Source organism: Engystomops pustulosus, chromosome 8 (assembly GCF_040894005.1).
Source record: "Engystomops pustulosus chromosome 8, aEngPut4.maternal, whole genome shotgun sequence".
Lineage (NCBI taxonomy): Eukaryota > Metazoa > Chordata > Amphibia > Anura > Leptodactylidae > Engystomops > Engystomops pustulosus.
The window spans coordinates 87,339,607-87,360,401 of NC_092418.1; the positions used below are offsets into that span (position 1 = coordinate 87,339,607).

At 41.5% G+C, this 20,795-nt stretch overlaps 1 protein-coding gene across 2 annotated transcripts in view; it reads left to right on the forward strand.

Moving 5' to 3' along the window:
• Positions 1 to 8,389: 8,389 nt before the first annotated feature.
• Positions 8,390 to 20,795, forward strand: part of PDE11A (phosphodiesterase 11A) — a 372,295-nt gene continuing 359,889 nt past the window's right edge. The window contains exon 1 of one of the 2 annotated variants that reach the window (XR_011849439.1): positions 8,390 to 9,512. Coding sequence is in view for 1 of the 2 variants with exons in the window: in XM_072121624.1 (XP_071977725.1) it covers positions 8,736 to 9,512 (777 nt within the window). In the remaining variant the exon portion in view is untranslated. The remainder of the gene's footprint in view (positions 9,513 to 20,795) is intronic. The other variant, XM_072121624.1, reaches the window with a different exon arrangement.

Genomic DNA, 20,795 nt, shown 5'->3' on the forward strand with positions numbered 1-20,795 from the left:
ATCAGGAAGAAGATGGTGAACTCCGTTGCACCTGTGCGGGGAAGCAACACACGCAGGATATTGGGCGCACGATCTTAGTGGATTGCGGCACAGTGCATTATCGTTGGACAATGCACTTTCTGTGAACTACAGGGGGAATGTAAGTAAATATGCCCCTATATCTGATTACGCCCTGTGGAAAAACAGCTCCTAAGAGGAATATTGACTGACTGTCTGTAAATGCAATTTGGGGAAATAACATGAGGACGTGGACCCCGGTAAAAAAAAAATGTAGAACTGTTGTTTTCTAGATCTTTGCTTGCTGTCATTCAACAGGAAGTTTCATTGTTTACTTCCTGTGTATAACACCTGGTCCAGATGCCAAACAGATCCACGGTTTATCAGAATCAATGTACAGTAATCAGAGCTGTGTGATATAACGAGCCGTGCACCTGTGTGACATCACATGACCAAGGACTGGTTTATATCCACAGGAAGTAAACAATGAAGTTTCCTGTTGAATGTCGGGAAGCAGCGAACAATATCAATTATTTGCTGAAAGTCAAAATGTATCTCTTTTTATCTCCTTTCTCTTCTATGAAAGGCATTTTTAGTGACTTTTACTAAACCTGTTGTCAGGTACTTGTCCAGCAAACAGCGCAACTAAAACCAGTCTTGGCACAAGCTGGGTAAGTGGCGGTGAACTCACCCCGCGATGTTCCTTCAGGCTACAGCCCTGACAAAAGCACATATACCACCCTTGTAAGCGTGAACCTACTATTAGGAAGCTAACAGACGCTGAGAGACCCTCCAAATGGATAGGATGAACTTAATTTGAAGTCAGAGAGAGACCAGCATACACACATAGGGACAAACAACTGAGTCAGACAGATCCGAGTCAAAACTAAGATGGCAGCAAAGGCACAGAATCGTATTACTAGAGAAAGGTCAAGTAAACATAGCAGATGTCATAAACACAGGATAGCAAAGTAATAACTAGCAGAAAATAGGAATAGATATAAGCAGACTAGTAAAACTAGCAATGTGTAATGGAACTATTATTAAGGCGTTCCTGGACGCCGCTCCCAGCAGCTGACTGGACAGGCCGTCCATCACTCTAGTAACCCTTGCTGGACAGGGCTGGGCTGCAGAGGAAGTTGACTAAATCAATCCCAATACAGCTGAACCTTAGCCACAGTTCAGACACACAACACAAAGGAAAATTAACGCCACCTAAGCTGCACTCTGCAGACAGAGGAAGACTTTGGCATGAATGTTTTCTGGTGTAGAGCTGTTCAAATTCAGCAAGCATTACTTTTAATTATTGTATGAATTGTCCAGAGAAGGGTCATTGGCAGAGATGGGTCACCTCTGTGGAGAGGGAGTTGTACCAATAGGGAAGCAGAAAAATAGTGTATCATCAGAAACCCCTAAAATGTACTGCTTGAAAGTAATATGTGATTGCTAAGTTACAGCAATATTTATCCTATGTATGGTGCAATTATTTTACCTCCTTGTTAGGCCTCCTGCACATGAACAGTTTTTTTCATATAGCAGCAAAATACGTATGTATTTTTGCCTTTTTGGCAACCTGCGTGTCAACAGTATTCTCTACCGTATGGCCGGAAAAACAGGCCCTATGTCACCTGTATGTCATCCATATTTGCAGAGCGCCAAAAAACGTGGGTTTGTTATATAGCAACCCACCGCAAATACGGTATTTGTATGACAACTTCTAAAGTAGCGGAATGAAAGTCAAATAGTGGCAATAAACATTGTTACTCTTCAAATTAAGTCAAGAATCCCTGCTCTGACTGTATTCAGAGTCTATGGGGCTGATGGAGACAAGGTTTCCATTTCATTGATCAAATATTAAAATATCATGACACCAAGCAACATGAAATATACAAACCGGTCCTTGGGCTTAGCCCTAGGCTGCTCATGAATGGTATGTGGCATAAAACCAGCTAAATAAGAAAGGGACATAACAACCATGTCAGAAAATTCATGAAATCAGTCGGAAAGGGATTCATATAATTATAATTCTACATTTAGACTCACCTTAGTATTATATTATGTGCTAAATTGTAAGTTGTTTTTTTTTAGACTGTGATTTTAGATGGTGCCACATGGGCTCAATAATCTGGAGCATGGCAGAAAGTGTCTGAAATGAGTCTCCACATCCATGAAGGTGTTATACAACTTGGTAGACTTGCTGTTTGTAGGTCTAAATGTGTAACATATTGGGCCACAAAAAGGTGGCGGTAAATGAGAAGTGCTGGAAAAGTGATGGGTAGAACCTGAAGCCCCCAAATGGAAAGACTAATTTGATAAAAGTTGTTGGAAATTTGTGGCACCAACACATAATAATTATGATTATGCTTTGTAGCAAAACATCTAACCAACCAATAAGCCACTTGTCGAAGGAGAAGGCAAGTATATACAAGTGATAAAATCTTAGCATATTTACACATATTGGGGCACATTTATTAAGGGCTTTGTGCCAATTTTCTGTTGGACTTTGCACGTTCTTTCTAGTGCACACTGCTTGCACAGGAATTTCACCCCTTCCTGCCGAGGCACTTTTTTAGTTTTTACATTTCCATTTTTCACTCCCCACCTTCAAAAATCCATAACTTTTTATTTTTCCATGTACAGTGCTGTGTGAGGACTTGATTTCAGTGTGCCAAATTGTACTTCAATGTGACGGTATTTAATGTTCCATGCCGTGTACTGGTAAGCGGGAAAAAAATTCCAAATGCAGTGAAAATGGTTTTGCGCCGTTTTCTTGTGGGCTTGGATTTCATGGCTTTCACTGTGCGCCAATATTGACAGGTCTTCTTCATTCTTTGGGTTGGTGCGATCAGGGGAATACCACATTTTTATAGGTTTTATAATGTTTGCATACATTTGCAAACTTAAAAGTTCCAGTCCAAAAAAAAAAAATCTTTTTGCCATCTAACTTTTTTAAACTTTGGTGTACGGAGCTGTGGGTGGTGTCATTTTTATGTGACTTTTGATGATGTTTTCAATGCTATGATTATTTTGACTGTACAGCCTTATAGCAATTTAGCATTTTTAAAATAGCAAAAAAGTGATATTTTCCACTATGGATGTGACTATTTTCTGTTACATGCTTAAACGCCAGGAATAACCGTTAATATATTTTAATAGATCAAACATTTTGGGACGTGACAATACCTAACATGTTTATAATTTTTACTGTTTATATTAATATCAGTTCTACAGAAAGGGGGGGGGGATTTGAATTTTTAGTTTTTTTAATATAATTTTTAAATTTAATATAATTTTTTTTTTCTTAGACCCTCTAGGCTACATTAACTCTAGAGGGTCTGACTGCTCAAACCATATAATGCAATGCTATTGTACTGCAGTATATGGCATTTTTGCACAGTATTCATTACAATGAGCTGCTGGCTCATTGTAACGAATCTGCAAAAACCAGACAGCTTCAGGTCTGTCGAAGACGCAAGGCTGTCATGGGTGGAGATTGAATCCAAGATGGGACGTGGGTTGACATCCAATATGGGACGTGGGTTGACACAACAGAGGCATGGCACCGTGGGACCGTGGCACGGGACACCAGTAGCACATGTACAATCTGTTCTGCTCCTCCTGCTTTATAACATGCTGTCTGCAGAGTGGACTGCATTTTCAAGGTAATTTACTCTTATCAAACACCAGGGTGTTTGGGACTGATATTATATAGACCTTATTCCAAAACTACATTTTGGTACACCATACTCCCCCCCCCCCCCCCCCCAAATGGATCATATTTCATGTTAACCCCAAAACTTTAATTCTATATTTTTGGATTGAATACCACAGCATAGAATTATTATTGTAGACTTTTACACTTTTCTTGTAATATTTTTAGGCTTTAACCCTAAGAATCTGAAATTTTTTTGATTGCAGGGATTATCCCAGTAATGCCTATTAGGAGCTGACACAAAGAACTCCAGTTATTAACTCCCTACATAGTTGCCAAACGTTTTAAAACTCTCCTGACCATTATATTGACTGAATGATATAATCTGCTTAATGCACAGCCAGGGGCATTGCTAAAGTGGTAAAAGATCTGGGGAACAGTCCCAATGCATTTGTGTCACATTTTTAGTAATGCCCACTCCTGTACATAACCCCTTACATTTGTTTGTGCCAATAACAGTAATTCCATCCACAGCCCCCAGTAATTCCCTCCATAGCCCCCAGTAATGTCATCCACAGCCCCCAGTAATGTCCTCACACAGCCCCTAGTAATATCCTCATAGCCCCCAGTAATGTCCCCACAGCCCCAGTAATTCCCTCCATAGCCCCCAGTAATGTCCTCCACAGCCCCAGTAATGTCCTCCATAGCCCCCAGTAATGTCCTCACACAGACCCTAGTAATATCCTCATAGCCCCCAGTAATGTCCCCACAGCCCGAGTAATGTCGTCCATAGCCCCCAGTAATGTCCCCACAGCCCCAGTAATTCCCTCCATAGCCCCCAGTAATGTCCTCCACAGCCCCCAGTAATGTCGTCCATAGCCCCCAGTAATGTCCTCACACAGCCCCTAGTAATATCCTCATAGCCCCCAGTAATGTCGTCCATAGCCCCCAGTAATGTCGTCCATAGCCCCCAGTAATGTCCTCACACAGCCCCTAGTAATATCCTCATAGCCCCCAGTAATGTCCTCCACAGCCCCCAGTTATCTCCTTACACAGACCCCAGGGATGTCCTCCATAGCCCCCAGTAATGTCCTCCACAGCCCCCAGTAATGTCCTCCACAGCCCCCAGTAATGTCCTCCACAGCCCCCAGTAATGTCCTCCACAGCCCCCAGGAATGTCCTTACACAGACCCCAGGAATGTGCACCACAGTCCCCTCGATGTGCCTCTCCCTCACAGTGCTTAAAAAACCACTTTTACTCACCTTGGTCTTCCCTCTTCTTGCCATGTACAGCTGGACTGGGTCTATGTCTAACAGCCTGCATAGCTACAGCATGGAGGGGTTCTGGTAACGCCCCCGTAGCTCTTCATACTCATTAGCATGATTTTAAAAGTTCATTTTAAGATTAAGAAGGCCATGGATAACAAATATAAGAAGATTACCACAGTCACAGTGCCTGCATCTATGAGTAAGTGTTCCTGGTGTATGATACTTGATTTCAATGGTAGTTTTTCTTTAAAAGCAGAAAGAGGAAACAACCAAAATATGACAGTAACCGATAAAGCAAAAACAAAAAGATGGAAGGAGTGAAAGAAGAGGCTGGGTAGAGTAGAAGTATCTAAGGAGGAAGAAATGGAAGAATGAGTGGAATGGCAGAATGAAGGTATAAGGAGGAAGGAAAAGGTGGATGGGAGCAAAGAGATGACAGAATAAGTGTCCAAATGTAAAGAATGTAAGAAAAGAAGAAAGGAGTAGAAGCAAGAAAAGAGAGGAAGGAAGGAAGGAAAGAAAGAAGAAGAAAGCTAGAAAGGAAAGAGTTAGAAAGGATGGAAGAAGGAAATGAAATGTAAACTAAGTGGAAGTTATGAAGAAAAAGTAAAGAAGAATTGAAGGGAAGGAAAGGAAAGGGGAAAAAGAGGAAGGAAGGCAGAAAAGAAGAAGGAAAAAGGGAGGAGGTTGTCTTGTATTTACAAGGTTCTTATTCTACTCATGGTTGCTATGGCAGCAGAGATATACAGTGTATAGAACTATATTGATTAACCATCTAAATTCTTTATTGAATATTTATGATATATTTAATGAGCACCATACATCTGTTGTGTTGATCTACCACAACCTGCTCCTATCTGCATGTGTCCATTCATAGTAACAGAAAACATGTCATTGTGATGTGCTGTGGAAGTCCTTATTGTCACTTTGTCTACTTCCTCTGATCTCTGAATGTGATTGTTCAGATAACTATCCAGGGTACTTCGCTTTGTGACACCGTAACAGATGAAATGATGGAATGCTTATAATTCCTGAATCCTCCAATTAGGGATGGAAATAGATTGCCCCCCAGTCATGCAACATGTAGTGAGTTCTGTTCTGTTTAATGACAATGACATCAGGCGGAGGATAATTAGACTGTAAAATGGGTCAGGCACGTCTTGTATTATTCTCTTGTATCTAAATCGGTACACAGAGGAAAATCATGTAATCATTCTAATATCTTGCTTGGTGTTGTGTAAGGACAGTGTGTGCCTTCAGATATGCAAATATGAAACTATAGTACACAGCTATTAAAAACATACATAGTGGGGAGAGGGGGTTCTGTAAAGTATTCACGATACATATTATTTCAAGAAATTACAATATTATTATTTGTGACTAATTAGTATCCAATAAAGGCAGTTCATGCTACATGATACAGTTGACCTGAGTGAAGTTGCCCCCCCCCTCCCACCTTTGAATGTTGCTGCAGTTTCTTCTGTTCCAGCACTATTTATGGGTGCAGGACCCAGGTTGTCAGACACAGCTGCACACCCAAGGGTGACAGCAGAAGTGGTTTATTACAGCTTCTGCATTCTCCTTTCTTCATTGCAAAGTGCTATGCAGTGAATGCAGATGCCAGCGATGTCACCAGATCTATAGACCCGTCAGTCACGTGATTGCTGGGTCTGCAGCAGGGGCGTAACTTTAGGGGGTGCAAAGGTTGCGATCGCACCTGGACCCAAGAGGTTTAGTGGGCCCTTATGGTGTCACTTTCCCATATGAGAAGACTATTACTATAAACCATACATTATAGTCGGGGGCCTGGCACAGACCCATCAGCTTCTAGTTACGCCACTGGTCTGCAGGGGTTAATTAGAGCTGCTGGATCTTATCAGACACGGTACAACTCTGATCAGACATTGCATAGGTGGTTGTTTACCCCTTTAACTAGGGCTATTAAAAATTAAAAAAAAAATGTGGCAATTGTGGGTCTTTTTTGACCTTATGGGGGACATATAAATATCAAATTTCCCAATAAAATAAAAAACTCTCCCTCTACACTATAAAAAAACATGGCCATAGTCGCCCCCTTTGCCCGAGACTATACTCCCTACATTTATCAAAATAACCGTCTCACATTAAGGCAATTAATTTATAATGGTCATTTTGAGTTAAATTGAAAATTCTACATGATCTGAAAAAAGATACTATACACTGCAAAAAAAAGTTTTTGAAACTTTAACCATCCCAAAAAAAAACAACTATTTAATAACTCTCCCTATGTGTCACAAACTAAACGCTGCAAGATTTTCCAAGCGTTGCACAAAATAGGAAGTTATGGCCTTTACACCAAGTATTAACATTTACTAAAAATGACTGTTTTTTTTTAACATTTTAAGGCCTGGTCAGAAAGGTCTAAATCTCCTTTCACACTGGCCGGGTGGAGATACAGTATATATAGCCGCATGTCCCCACAGACGGCTATGGCGCCCGGCAGCGGTACGTACTGTGCACGGGAAAAAGATAGAGGATGCTTTATATTTTCCCATGTTTACGGCCGGGCGAAATGACTATAAAGCGGTGAGCAGTGCTAGGTAACAATAAAAGTCATAAAAATAAAGATGTAGCACCTTCCAAACACAGATTAAGAGCAGCACATAAGAACGGTCCCGGATGGATCCACCAAACATCCAACATACAAATTTTAAAAAGTTTTCTTAATCTGAACGGAGCTCACAGTTGTTGTAACCTTCTATTCTGAATATGTATATACGACTTCCTTCAGTCCATGAAGATATTTTCAGACTAAAGATTTCATTGGGAATAAGCCACTGTTCAGACACGAAACCGCTGCAGTTCTTTTTCCACAAATATCCTCCGTAATTCAGCTTTGCTGTTTCGTGGAAATAAGTATGGACATAGCGTAGACGGTTTCAACAAGTAAAAACTCTTTATTCCTGGCTCTACTCACATAAAATCAGATAAAAATGCGCATATAATCAATCCATGAGGACACCAGACATCGCCCAACCCAGGGTTTCACCTATCAGCTTCTTCTGGGGCTCCGGTCAGATTAAGAAAACTTTTTAAAATTTGTAGGTAACAATAAAAGTTGGAAGAGCCCCTTTGAAGTGATTCCCCTGCTCTGACATGCTTTCAAGCCTTCCCAGGTCATATAGAACATCCATGGTATAATATGTCTACAAATATTGAACATTCTTTGAGTGTTATTTATATACAATGTTATACTGTAAGTAAATAACACTTAATAAGTGCTTAATAATGCTTCCTAAAATAATGGAGAATGAGGACTTCAGTCTCAGCAATGCAGTTCATACAGGCTGCCACTAGGAGGAGACCTCACCAGCTGCTGGCATGGCTCATGTTCGGCTTCTACTCACTCTGCACAAGTAGCAGGCAGCAGCACAAGGGTTAAGGTTAACCCCTTCCTGCATACACGCTCCACCCGGAGCTATTTGCATCACAGGGAGGATCTATGGCTGCTGGGTGACACCTACAGGAGCAATCTGCTGCTTCAGTACATCTTTTTGCAAAGCACAGGGAGGACACGATTGCTAACATTAGAGACTGCAACTGCACAAAGCTTTATTATAGAGCACACAGGATGATGCATGAGAAGGACACATGGAAATACTAGTTATATAACACTAGCATCATTGCTTTGGGTCAGAGTAAGGGAATCCCCAAGAAGACAGGGAAGTAGCAGGTGCCTTCAGACCACAGACATCCCTCACACCATGCTCTTGCAAACTTGAAGGCTACCTTATTAATATTCTACTTGGCAGAAGCCAAAGGAGGTGACTTTGCAGAGATGTCAGAGCCAGAGTTGGACTTCTCCAAAGTGGAAAGTTTCTTGGACAGGCATCCAGATCTTTTTGAGGATTATCTCATCAGGAAAGGGAAGCACTACATGGTGGAGAAGTGGCTGAAGAGGAACCAGATGTCCAAACTATCTTCTCACTCTAGTACTGATGACAAAAGTAAGGAGTGCTGGGGTAACAGAGGAGATGGTTTGCAAAGAAGAGCCTCTCAAAAGGAGCTAAGGAAAAGTTTTGCACGTTCAAAGGCCATTAATGTGAACAGGACCTATGATGAGCATGTCAACTCCAGAGCCCAGGAACCATTGACCAGTATGAGGAGAAGAGCCTTGCTCAGGAAGGCTAGCTCCTTACCACCCACCACTGCTCACATCCTCAGTGCACTGTTGGAGTCTAGGGTCAACATCCCCCAATATCCATCCACTGCCATTGACTATAAGTACTACCTAAAGGAGCACAATGAAAGGGAATTCTTCCTGGAATTGGTGAAGGACATATCTAATGAGCTTAACCTGACCAGTCTTTGCTACAAGATCTTGATCTTTGTGTGCATCATGGTGGATGCTGACAGATGTTCCCTCTTCTTGGTTGAAGGTTCAGCCAACAAAAAGAGTTTAGTGTCTAAATTCTTTGATGTGCATGCAGGTACCACTCTGTTACCTTCCTGCAGCATGGACAACTCCAATGAGGTCCAAGTGCCCTGGGGGAAAGGTATCATAGGATATGTTGCAGAACATGGAGAAACAGTCAATATCCCAGATGCTTACCAGGTAGGTCAATGTTCCTCACCTGATGCCTTATTGTAAGCTGTTACTGGTGGTGTGTGGGGTGGAGAGGACCTCATTTGCTGTAGGGGCTATGTAGGCACAATGTAGTAATCTCACGTAATGAGACGTTTTAACTCTTATGTGTTCATGATTCCTCATCCAGGATTCTGCTGAACCCCTTGGGAATTAATTAGCTGTCAATCACTCATCAACATGTCATGGTCAATCTCTGGTGTAGACGCAGCTTACAAACACTCCTTTGATTGACAACTTGACATCAGTGGTTTTCATTTATGTTAATCATTGGACTGTTTACTAAGATGTTGATCATCATGATCTGTCTGTTTCCTTGTCTCCTAAAATCATGTCTGACATTATATTAATGTATATGGCACATTTTAACCCCAGTGATTCCCATCATAGTGTATGGGAAATATCAGACTGACGCACAAAGTGACACCGTATTACAATTAAAGTGAATTGATGATATTTTATCCCTCGCCCCTAAGGCCAGGCAATAGCCACAGTATCTGAACAGATTATTATTTTCTAATATGTAGTTATCGCTAATATTTTTTCCTTTTTTTTGTATTGATCTATATTGTCATTGTTAAAAGGGGTTGCATGGAATTTTAAGAACATCTTACAAGGTCATAAAGTGGTGTAAAATTATAAAATGACAAATATTCAGGTGCTAAATCTCTCACATTTCAGGGCTGCACCTGTATTGTAGCAGGGATGTTGAGTGCATCCACTTGAGCCCTGCAGCCAATCACTGACCTCGGCAGTTGCACTTGCATGTACAGGATGTGACATTGTAAGGACAGTGATTGGCTGCAACAGTCATGTGATGGATGTGTGTGATGGGATTGTTGCAGGAATTACTGGAAGGTCAGTAATGTATATCACTAAGTAGCTTTGGTCATTTTATTATTTTATATTAACTCCTGCACTTCTGTAAACTCCTTTAAGTTTAACATTAAAACTTATAGCAGCAGTTCATTTTACATGTAAAAATTCACAACGGGGCCCTAGAGATAGATTGAAGTTGGGGCCACTTTTCACCATAGTCACTTTCATCACCTTTCGGAGCATGAAGATTTATATAATTCTTTTGGTATCTTAATACATAGAGATAATCTTTGTGTAACAGTATAAGGAGGATGTATGGTACAGGAGTATTGCATACAGTAATGTCACACTATAGTATAATGCACTGCATTCAGTAATATCATAGCACAGGAAAAATGCACATAGTGATGTCACAAAGGAATAATGCACACAGTGATGCCAAGCTATGGAATAATGCACACAGTGATGCCAAGCTATGGAATAATGCACACAGTGATGTCACAGTGATGGAAAAATATACAAAGTGATCTCAAAGTACAGGGATAATATGTACATCAATGTCACAGTATAGAGATAATATATACAGTAATATTACAGTACATGGATAATACCCATAGTGATGTCATCATTCAGGAATAATACACACAGTGATGTCACAGTACAGGAAAAGTATACAGTGATGTCACAGTACAGGGATAATACACACAGTGATGTTACAGTACATGGATAATACACACAGAATGTTACAGTACAGGGATAATGCACACAGTGATATCACAGTATAGAGATAATATACACAGTGATGTCACAGTATAGAGATAATATACACAGTAATGGGTACAGGGATAATACACAGTGATGTCACAGTGCAGGAATAATACACAGTGATGCCACAGTACAGGGGTGGAATACACATAGTGATGTAATGGAAAAATAAACACAGCGAAGTCACAGTACAGGGATAATACACACAGTAATGTCACAGTACAGGGATAATACACACAGTAACGTTACAGTAAGGGATAATACACACAGTAATGTCACAGTACAGGGTTAATACTGACACCACTTTTTCATAGCACATGTAAGAAGTTCACCATAATATGTAATGATATAGGGAATAAATCTGATGATGTCATATACAGGGATAATGAAGTGATGTCATAAATCAGATGTAATAAAAACAGTTCCTAGACCAAGCATAATGCACACAGCAGGGGTTATCTTACCACGTGGGAATTAGATGTTCATTAATAACTGATCTTCAATCTGAAAAGAAAGGGGCTTAGTTGTGTGGGCTCTAAAAGCCACTGGGGCACATTTACTTACCTGTCCTGACATGTTCCCCGAAAGTGCATTGTTCAACCGGAAAGCACTGTCCCACGATTCACTAAGATCGTGCGCCCAATCTCCTGCATGTGTCGCTTCCCCGTTCAGGTCCCCGGAGTTCACCTTCTTCTTCCTGGTGCATGTAAGTGCATTATTTTGCGACACAAATTTAATCTCAAATCTTGTGCTCAGTCTGAATCAGTAGGATCGTCACGCCACCAGATTTCTGTTGAATGAAAGACATCAATCCGATTGCGTGCAACACAATCCCCAGTTAAATACCTGTCACAGCGGTGCAAATCCCGAAATCATCGGAAAATCCGACCAAAGTGCGATTCGCGGACATTTAGTAAATGAGCCCCACTGCGTCTGAGAAAGAGTGACCACCATTTATAGCAGCATTTGCCTCATATTGGTTATTACAAGGGTTTCCTGTAGTCCTTAATGACATATTTGTATGGGACACAGGGTCTATACTCCTCTATTACTGCATAATTAGGTAAATGGGGTAATTTGGACAATGACCATATTTTATTGTCTGTGACTGAATACAAATATTCCTAACTTCATAGGGACGGTCAGGTCAAGAATTTCTATTATTTTGCTATTTTCGGGCTAATTGCTCTTTAAATCCGAGTGCTGTTTATCATTTTGTTGATGCTGCTGTTGGCTTAGCTGAGATGATAAGAAGTCTCATTACCGATTCACTGACCCGGTGTTCTTCGGCGCTGCTTCACGACTTACATACTGTAGAGGTGTCATGTGCTTTGTGACTTGCAGTGTAGCCAGAAAGTATTTGCACCGTCTGCAGCCCAATTATTGGAGCATGCAATGCTGGTAAAGCTTGTGCTGCAAATACTCCATCAAGTAAAAAGGCAGATCACTGTTGCAAGAAGAACTAACACCTAAGATGATCTTTTAAAAAAAAAAAAATTGAGAATTTAATGAGAACCTACCATTTAAGGTAAACCACCCAAAATAAAAACTTCATTAAAACAATGGTTAAAAAGCATTGTATTTATCTCTAAATGGTTCCTTTCCATGGCTCTTATAACTCATCTATATATACTTGCATTGCCCTGCCTCCTTGTTCCTGATTAAGAAAGAGAAAACAAAAAAGCCAATGAGAGAGACTGCGCCTCGAGTGATAACGTTACGTAAGTTGGTTGTCAGGTAAGTAGTGAAGGTGCTCACCTGGACGCAACTTGTAAAGTAGCAGAGAACAATTGGGGGGGGGGGGTATCAATTACCCTTGATGGAAACTTCTCCTTACGGTTAATTCAGCAGCTCCCAAACGCTCCAATAACCGGTGTCCAATGGAACCGTAAGAGTATGGGTAAGGCGGAAGAAAGAATTTGGTTTTGCGGATGGGAGCGCTTGTAACCAGGAATAGCCCTTCATCAGACCAATATTGTGTTAGCCGGGCAGGGCACATCCCCTGCCCGGCTAACACAATATTGGTCTGATGAAGGGTTATCCTGAAACGCATCACTACCTATGAACCTAAATACTGTTTATCACTTCTAATAAAGACGAACCAAGCTTTTACCAAAATTCGCTTTGGTAACTCATTCCTGGTTACAAGCGCACCCATCCGCAAAACCAAATTCTTTCTTCCGCCTTACCCACCTATCCTTGTTCCTGATTGACAGGTCTCATTTCTAGGACATTCTGCTGTATGGAACATTGAGAGAGAGAGCTGAGAACTTAATATCATGTGACCAGGGTGATGTCATCTAAGGTGCGGTGATTTGCAACGTCTGCCTCATGTATGAATTTAATCACATGAAATCACAGCATGCTTCCATGGACTTCTACTCCTCCCCTTGCTGTAATTTCATGTGATCAGATAGACACATGGGATAGATGTTGCAAAATTAACTAGGTAAAGGACATTTGATGACATCACCATGGTCACATGACATGCTGAGAAGAAGCATGGGACATAGGGAGGAGTAGATGGGAGGGGCCGGCTGAGCAGGACACGTTCCCTCTAATGCCAGGCAATATAGTATAAAGTTGATTTATGGAGATGTAAGGGAAACAATTTTTAACTAAAAGAAGGGTGTCAGTTAGATTATAGGGCTCTAGGAACTTCCCCCTAAAAGGAAACCTGTCACCACAATTTCACAAATTCAGCTAGTGACAGGTTTCCTTTTAGGGGGAAGTTCCTGCTTATGGTAGCGCTAGAAATCCATATACTGCCAGATTGGCCCCCCAGAGAATCAGAGGATTGTCCTGCGGGCCCAGGCTCTGAGCTTCTTAAAGGTACAGTAAAAGACAACCCACTTTGAAGGTTACTGGGTGTTAATGGTCCGCAGCCTCCCCCCCAAGATATTTTCTTTACCTAGAGTAAAACCACTCGGACAGTGAATCCTTGTGGTTTTGTAGGAGGCATTCTGTGTACCACTCCTTTTTCTGTGTGACTGCAGTAATATGATATAATTTGTATTCCTTAAGTATTTCTTATGGATCTGTAAAAAGATCAGAGTTACACACAAGGGTCCATATCATGCAATGTCCACCATGTATAAAACATCAATATGCAGGAGGCCTTGTTAGTGCTCGTAAAATATCTATAATCTTAGTTGTTTGAGAAGTGGAGACTTTCTGGATAGATTTCATATTGTGTGATCTCCTCCGTAAAATCATAAATATTTTAAAAACATTGCAGCAGTGAAAAAAAAACTCTACAGTATATTACACAAGAGCATTCCCTCCAGAAACCTGCCGCATGCCGTTATACCTAAAGAGGGATTTATTAAGTGTCTGATCGTGGGGGTCTGATCACTGGGACCTCAATGATTTCTATAACCTGTTGCCCCATGGGAGTAAAGCTCTGCTGCGTGTCCTTGGCCGTTACTCTTATTTCCCTGGGACTTGGGGACATTGGGTGCTGCTTCTACTTCTGTATCGCCTAAAGCCGTTCTTTTGCATCAAATGCCATTTGATCCCAATTCATTCCATTATACTACATTGTTGGGATTCTGTTTATTTTTTATTGAATATAATAGCACAAACTATAAGAAGAAAATGGTTTGGAATCATGACTATGTCTGGTAAGTTGTCATCTGTACTCCACTGACATATGTGTACACTGTGTGGATCCCAATCGTCTCTCCCTTGGGACCTGTAGTCCAGCCTTTTGTAAACATAACCCAGAATAAACACATGTGAGTTTGTTGGTTGGGTGAAAGATCACCCCAGGTTTATTGAATAACATAACAATAATTTATACAAACATATAACACCCATGCACAAAATTAAGTTACACTTGGCCGGTCTGCAATGTGGATTTAGGTGCATAACTGAACCACCCTTTCTCTTTGGACATGGAAAAACCCAAGCTGTGACATCTAAAAAGCATTAAAACGTAGCAGAGCATGGGGAGTTTAACATATATACAATTTGGATTGAAAAAATATGCTAACCACATTGTAAAAACTCACAAATTCATTTTATCATTCTTCAAAAAAAATTATATTCACATCATATGCAGTTAACAAAAGAGAGATTCCAAGATCCAAATGGGAACCTAACCTTGTGCAAAATGGCATAGGGTTGAAATGAGACAGATATTTGTCAATATAAATGCTTATTATCACTGTGGTGTGTGTTCACGTTATAATAAATATAGTCACAGAACAACACACAAATTGGGGCTTATTTACTAAGGGTCCGTGGCTGCACTTTTGTCAAATTAACCGATGTTTTCGGGATTTGCGCCGCTGTGACTGTTATTTAACTGGGGATTGTGTCGCACCCGATCGGATTGTGGAGTGGCTGCGCTGGCTTTCATGTGACAGAAATCGGGGGGCGTGCCAGGCGATCTGACTGATTCTGACTGGGCGCAGGATTTAACTTCAAATTGTGTTGCAAGATCAAGCACTTACATGCATCGGGAAGAAGAAGGTGAACTCCGTCGGACCCAAGTGGGGAAGCGACAAATGCAAGATGTCGGGCGCAAGATCTTAGTGAATCGTGGGAGAGTACATTCCGGTTGGAGAATGCACTTTCGGGGAAAGCGTCCAGATGGATAAGTAAATGTGGCCCATTATCTCATGAGCCTGCATCCTCACAGCATCACTTAACCATGACTGCACTGTAAAGTCTCGGGACCCCAACACGCATTTCGCGGATAGTTTTTCAAGGGGATACCTTAAAAAACATGGGTGGGCAGTTTGCACCTTCTGCTACAATAACCTCCTGACCTTCAGCCCTATCTTAAATTCACCATAAGAACCATTATAACCTCATATTTCTGAGATTTTGTCCCAAAAAACCATGACCACTCCACACTCCTAGCCTATAAAGTCCCTGGCACCTTTCTTAAAGGGAACCTGTTATCAGGATTGCCCATTTTCATGTAATGTCAGGTTCTCATAGTCTTTTTAATACTAATTCCAAATCTGTTTGAACATTAATGGTTCTGATTACTTTTAAAAGTTGATAAATGTTTACCTGGCTTCCTGCCAGCAAACTGCATTGAGTCATTGGCACGTTGTGATTCATGTTATCATTATTATCATCATCTCCTCTCTGCTCTGCTACCTCTCTCCCTCTTCCACCCCTCTCCCTTCTGCAGAAGTGAGCTGACTTGAAGCTTCGAAAGAGATTTGCTTGGACATGGAGTCAGCTAACAGCCACATAAGGTAGGGAGTAATGAGGGAGAGAGCTAGAAGAACAGAGAGCAGATAATGATGATGATAACAAACACCGCTGTGACTCCATGCAATTGCTGGCAGGGAGCCAGGTACACTTTTATATAACTTTTAAAGGGGGTGGAAGCTTTAAAGTGAAAGGTTATCAACCATCAAAATCAAACATGATAATCCAAGCCTGTGGTAATCTTCTTATGTATGTTATCCATGGCCAATGGATATGAAGCCTATGCATATAAAGCCTCTTGACCCCCATTGTAAATATAAGTACTGTGTAGTACACGTATCTCTGCAGGACTCCCCTTAATTACAATCCAATGTCAACTCTGAGTTCAGTTTTTTACTTATACATTTTCTGCAATGTGTCACTGCAGTCTCACCAATGTGTCATTACAGTCACCTATATAGAAAAATCCCCTTTAAGGAGTCAGGAGAGAGACTACATTGCCTTTCTATTCTTAAACTGACATGGACGACATACTCTTTAGATGCGCCTCCCTACATCTTCCATTTTACTTATTCAGGATTCCCTCTCGATTTAGATACCAGGAGTTCTTGGCTTTTGTACAAAACCACCTACTGCTTTTGGCAGAATTTGATTTATTATTTATTTCATATTGTACAGCTCCTCCGTACATGAATAACCAGGATGATTTTTAGTACAATAAATGCAATTCCATTGTCCCCCCCCCATAAATCCAACAAAAATGAGATGGAATAGTCGAATGCATAGCGATATTGCTGAGCAATCTATAATACTAATCGTAAATACCTGATTGAGGGGGGTCCATACCTGATTGGCTGATTCTGGCAGCTTCTGATGTGTATGGTTGGGCATGAATCGCTGCTCCATTTATTCTCTATGAGACTGGCAGTGATATCTGGGCGCTGTTCTGCAGTAGAAGTAGAAGATAGTTGGTTGCAGCTTCTGCAGGGAAGTCCAATGTTATACAATTATGAAATTTGGGAGTTTTCTTTACACTGTCTGATTTGTGATATCATGTGCCTCAATAAGGCAAATCAAATTTTGGTCTCCACATGGCCAGTAGTTTATTATAATATAGGCAGTTTGGTTGGCTCCCAGGGCCCAAGGCTTCTAGGGAGCCCATGACCACCTAAACTAATTGCCAAATTTGATACTACTGCAACATCCCCCACCGGGGGCCTAGCCTTTTCTTGGGGCCTGAAGGCAGCTTGGGCCCAGAATGCTGGAGTGGCTTGCGGTTCCGGCCTAGGGCACGCTGATGTCACGGTGCTTGGTATGGGGACCAGAGGGGTGTCCTACAGCCTGGCAGCTCTCCAGCAGGTGGTGTGTGCAAGAGATATGGAGGGAGAGGCTGAAGTACTTGTTTCTCCCTGGGGCATCCCCTGAGTGTCTGTAAGATAAGTCCCTGGGTAATTGATGGGGAAGCCCGTGGTGGTAGACAGCCGTATCCAGGGATTAGACGGAGGCAACGTTGTGCGAATCAACTTAACCGGTTCTTCATTGAACAACAGCTAGTAGGCAACGGGCCAGAACAGTCAAACAGTAGATTCAGATTCTGATACTGGAGCGGTTGTGGAGAGTGGTCCGCAGGAATAAGGCACCAGCCTGATAGTAGTTGCAGGCTGGGGTAATTGAGATGGAGCTGTGTCCAAACTGTGAAAGCTTCAGCTATGGATTATAGTTTCCTGACATAGTTCTTGGGATTGGTTTCTGAGACCTCACTAAAGTGTGCTGAACACACTGGGGCACATTTACTTACCCGGTCCTGTTGCGATCCTTGAGGTGCATTGTCCGACGAGGATGAAGTCCGGCACGCCCGTCTTGCGGCACAATTTGAATTTTAAATTCTGCGCTTAGTCCGAATCAGTCGGGTTGTCCGACGGCCACGCCCCCGCTTTGCATCAGAAATCCGATTGAGTGCGCCAAAAACTCCTGTTAAATGCGTTTAACAAATTGGAAATAGTCAGGAAACCCTAGGGAAATGCGGTGTGCGGACCCTTAGTAAATGTGCCCCACTGTCTCTCTGTTCACTCTCAGACTCCTGTAGTCTGGACTGGACCATGTGCTCCCCCTGCACAAGGGTTTTATTCCCCCCCTGGTCAGGTGGTAGCACCTCTCTGATCACACTCCAGTTTACAATACAGCCAACTGATTGGATAACACTTTACACCATTTAACTGCTGCCTTGCCAGGCCGAGTCTACAGCTGAAATTACTTAATCTTTCAGTGCTTGAAACTTACTAGAGGGTTCATGACTCCCTCTGACAGCTCCTAACCTGGAGAGGGCGCTATTCGCAGCTACCAGCCTACCTATGTATCGGCAGGGGTGTTGCACTACCCTGTAGAGATAATAAAGTGAAGGATTTTCAGCTGTGAAACATTAAATCTCTCAACACAAATAAATACAAGGCTCCTTAAATGACCTTTGAAAGTCCTCAATTTGCAGAACTAAAAGTGAAACGAAGAGAACCCTCTCCTTTCCCAAGTAGCATGACTCTAGTACCATATGAAGGAAGTGAATGAAAGTAAATAATTAGACTCTTAAAGGGGTTCTCCGAGACTTGTATATGCCCATGCTCACCTGTCCTCCTATCTCAGAACCTGATACAGCAATGGGAATCGGAACGGGTGGGCGTGGCCGCATACCTCGGCTGCCCAGAAATTTAACTTAGCGCAGCTGCCGTGCCCCTGTAAGCAAAAAGGGGTTACAATATCACACAGCACAAGTTTTGGTCTTACTTATAACAGAGCTAAAAATAGATGCAAGGAAATGCAATTAAAAATGATAATTTTTGGATAAATATTTCAGGCCCCCCCTTTAGTGGTTCTTCCCTGAAATATGTGGTAACACCCCCCTTCATTACTGGCTCTTGTCTCACATGTGTATAAGCACCTATTAATAACTGAGAACACAGTGGAATAGTAACATTTTCATAATCCTTTATAGATTGAAATAGCCTGGAGAAATCTACTCTTCTGTAATGTTGGGAAATCTTTAATAATACTACAGCTATTTAAATGGGATTACATGGGATTTAGCAATGCAGTGAAAGTACACAGGTAAACTAAACATTTCTTTAAGAATGAATAAGCTGTTGTTGAGTGAGTCTACTTTAAAAAATAATAAAGGGCTTGTCCCAAAAAGACAGTAGCTTACAATAAAATGTCTGCAGATGGAGGGTCATGTGATCTCTAACTGATGATTGTTCATGGACATTTAAAGATCACATGACCCTCCATCTGGGGCCATTTTATGGACAGGAATGTCTGGCTGATGAGGAAAAAGACAGGATCGAAGAGCATATTTGAAGCTTTGAGGGTTGGGAATTAGTCTTCAGCTCGGAATTACGGAAGAGAATAATCTAAGATCACTGGTGGATCGAAGACTACGGGATGGGCGATAAAAGATCATTAGAAAGATCTCTGATTGTACATACATTCAATATCTTCTACGTTACCCAGGGACTACCTGTACATCGGAATTATACATGTAATCATCTTTTTTCTAAAGTGGAAAGACGTCCTTGTACTCTGATCCACCTATTCCCTTAATTACGTTGGTTCTCTCTTCGCAGCACCCACTCATTCTTCCATCAGGACCTGCTGGATGTTATAGTTTAGAAACAGCTGGAGACCCCCAGGTTACAGATCATTGATCCAGAGAATTCTTTTTTGTTCTCCAACAATTTACCTTATTGCTCTTTTTTTAATTTCTTATATATCATTAGCGCCTAGGTTGCGGATTGTTACCTCCATTCCCATTTGGTGAGAGAACAAGCCCTTTCTAGTAATTGATGCATGTTTCTTTTTGTAAACAATACATAAGTGCAATATTTTTTGTGGAATTGCATCTTAAGAATCGTAAGTGATTTTCTTCCACTTCAGTAACACTAACGTTGCAAGTTCTGAATGAAGATTGGCTTACATTGTACACACCAGGCAGTATAAGAGGTATGAATGACTTGATAAGCATAGCGCTTCACAGTCAACAGCCCTACAAGACAAAAGCAGCGTGTGATTGATCGCCATTTGAGAAGATTGTTGTATGCTTGTTTTGATTAAAGCATTAGAGTTGTTGACTTGCTGCCGTTCTCATCTGCTACCTACGATCGCTCCGGAGCCGGCAAAGTATTTAAACAAGAGAAGACCCAACAAGTTTAAAACAAACAGATATAATGAGGCTCGGAGCGATGTGCGCAGACGGCCGACAGATGTTCCTTTCAGATCATTGTTAAGAGCGCATAATACAGCACTTTAAAAATTAATAGAAAGGCACAGGATGATTTTGTCACTGTAGCTAATGATGATGCAGGTGTGTGATTTGTCATTTAAGGATCTGCTTGATCATCAGCTTAATGTGAAGAGGAGGTGCGAGAACTTCTTAAAGGAAAGTGGTGACTAAATGCGGTTATCTTGACAGTTCTGTTGGGATGTGGGATGTTTGCTACCTCGTGCGTC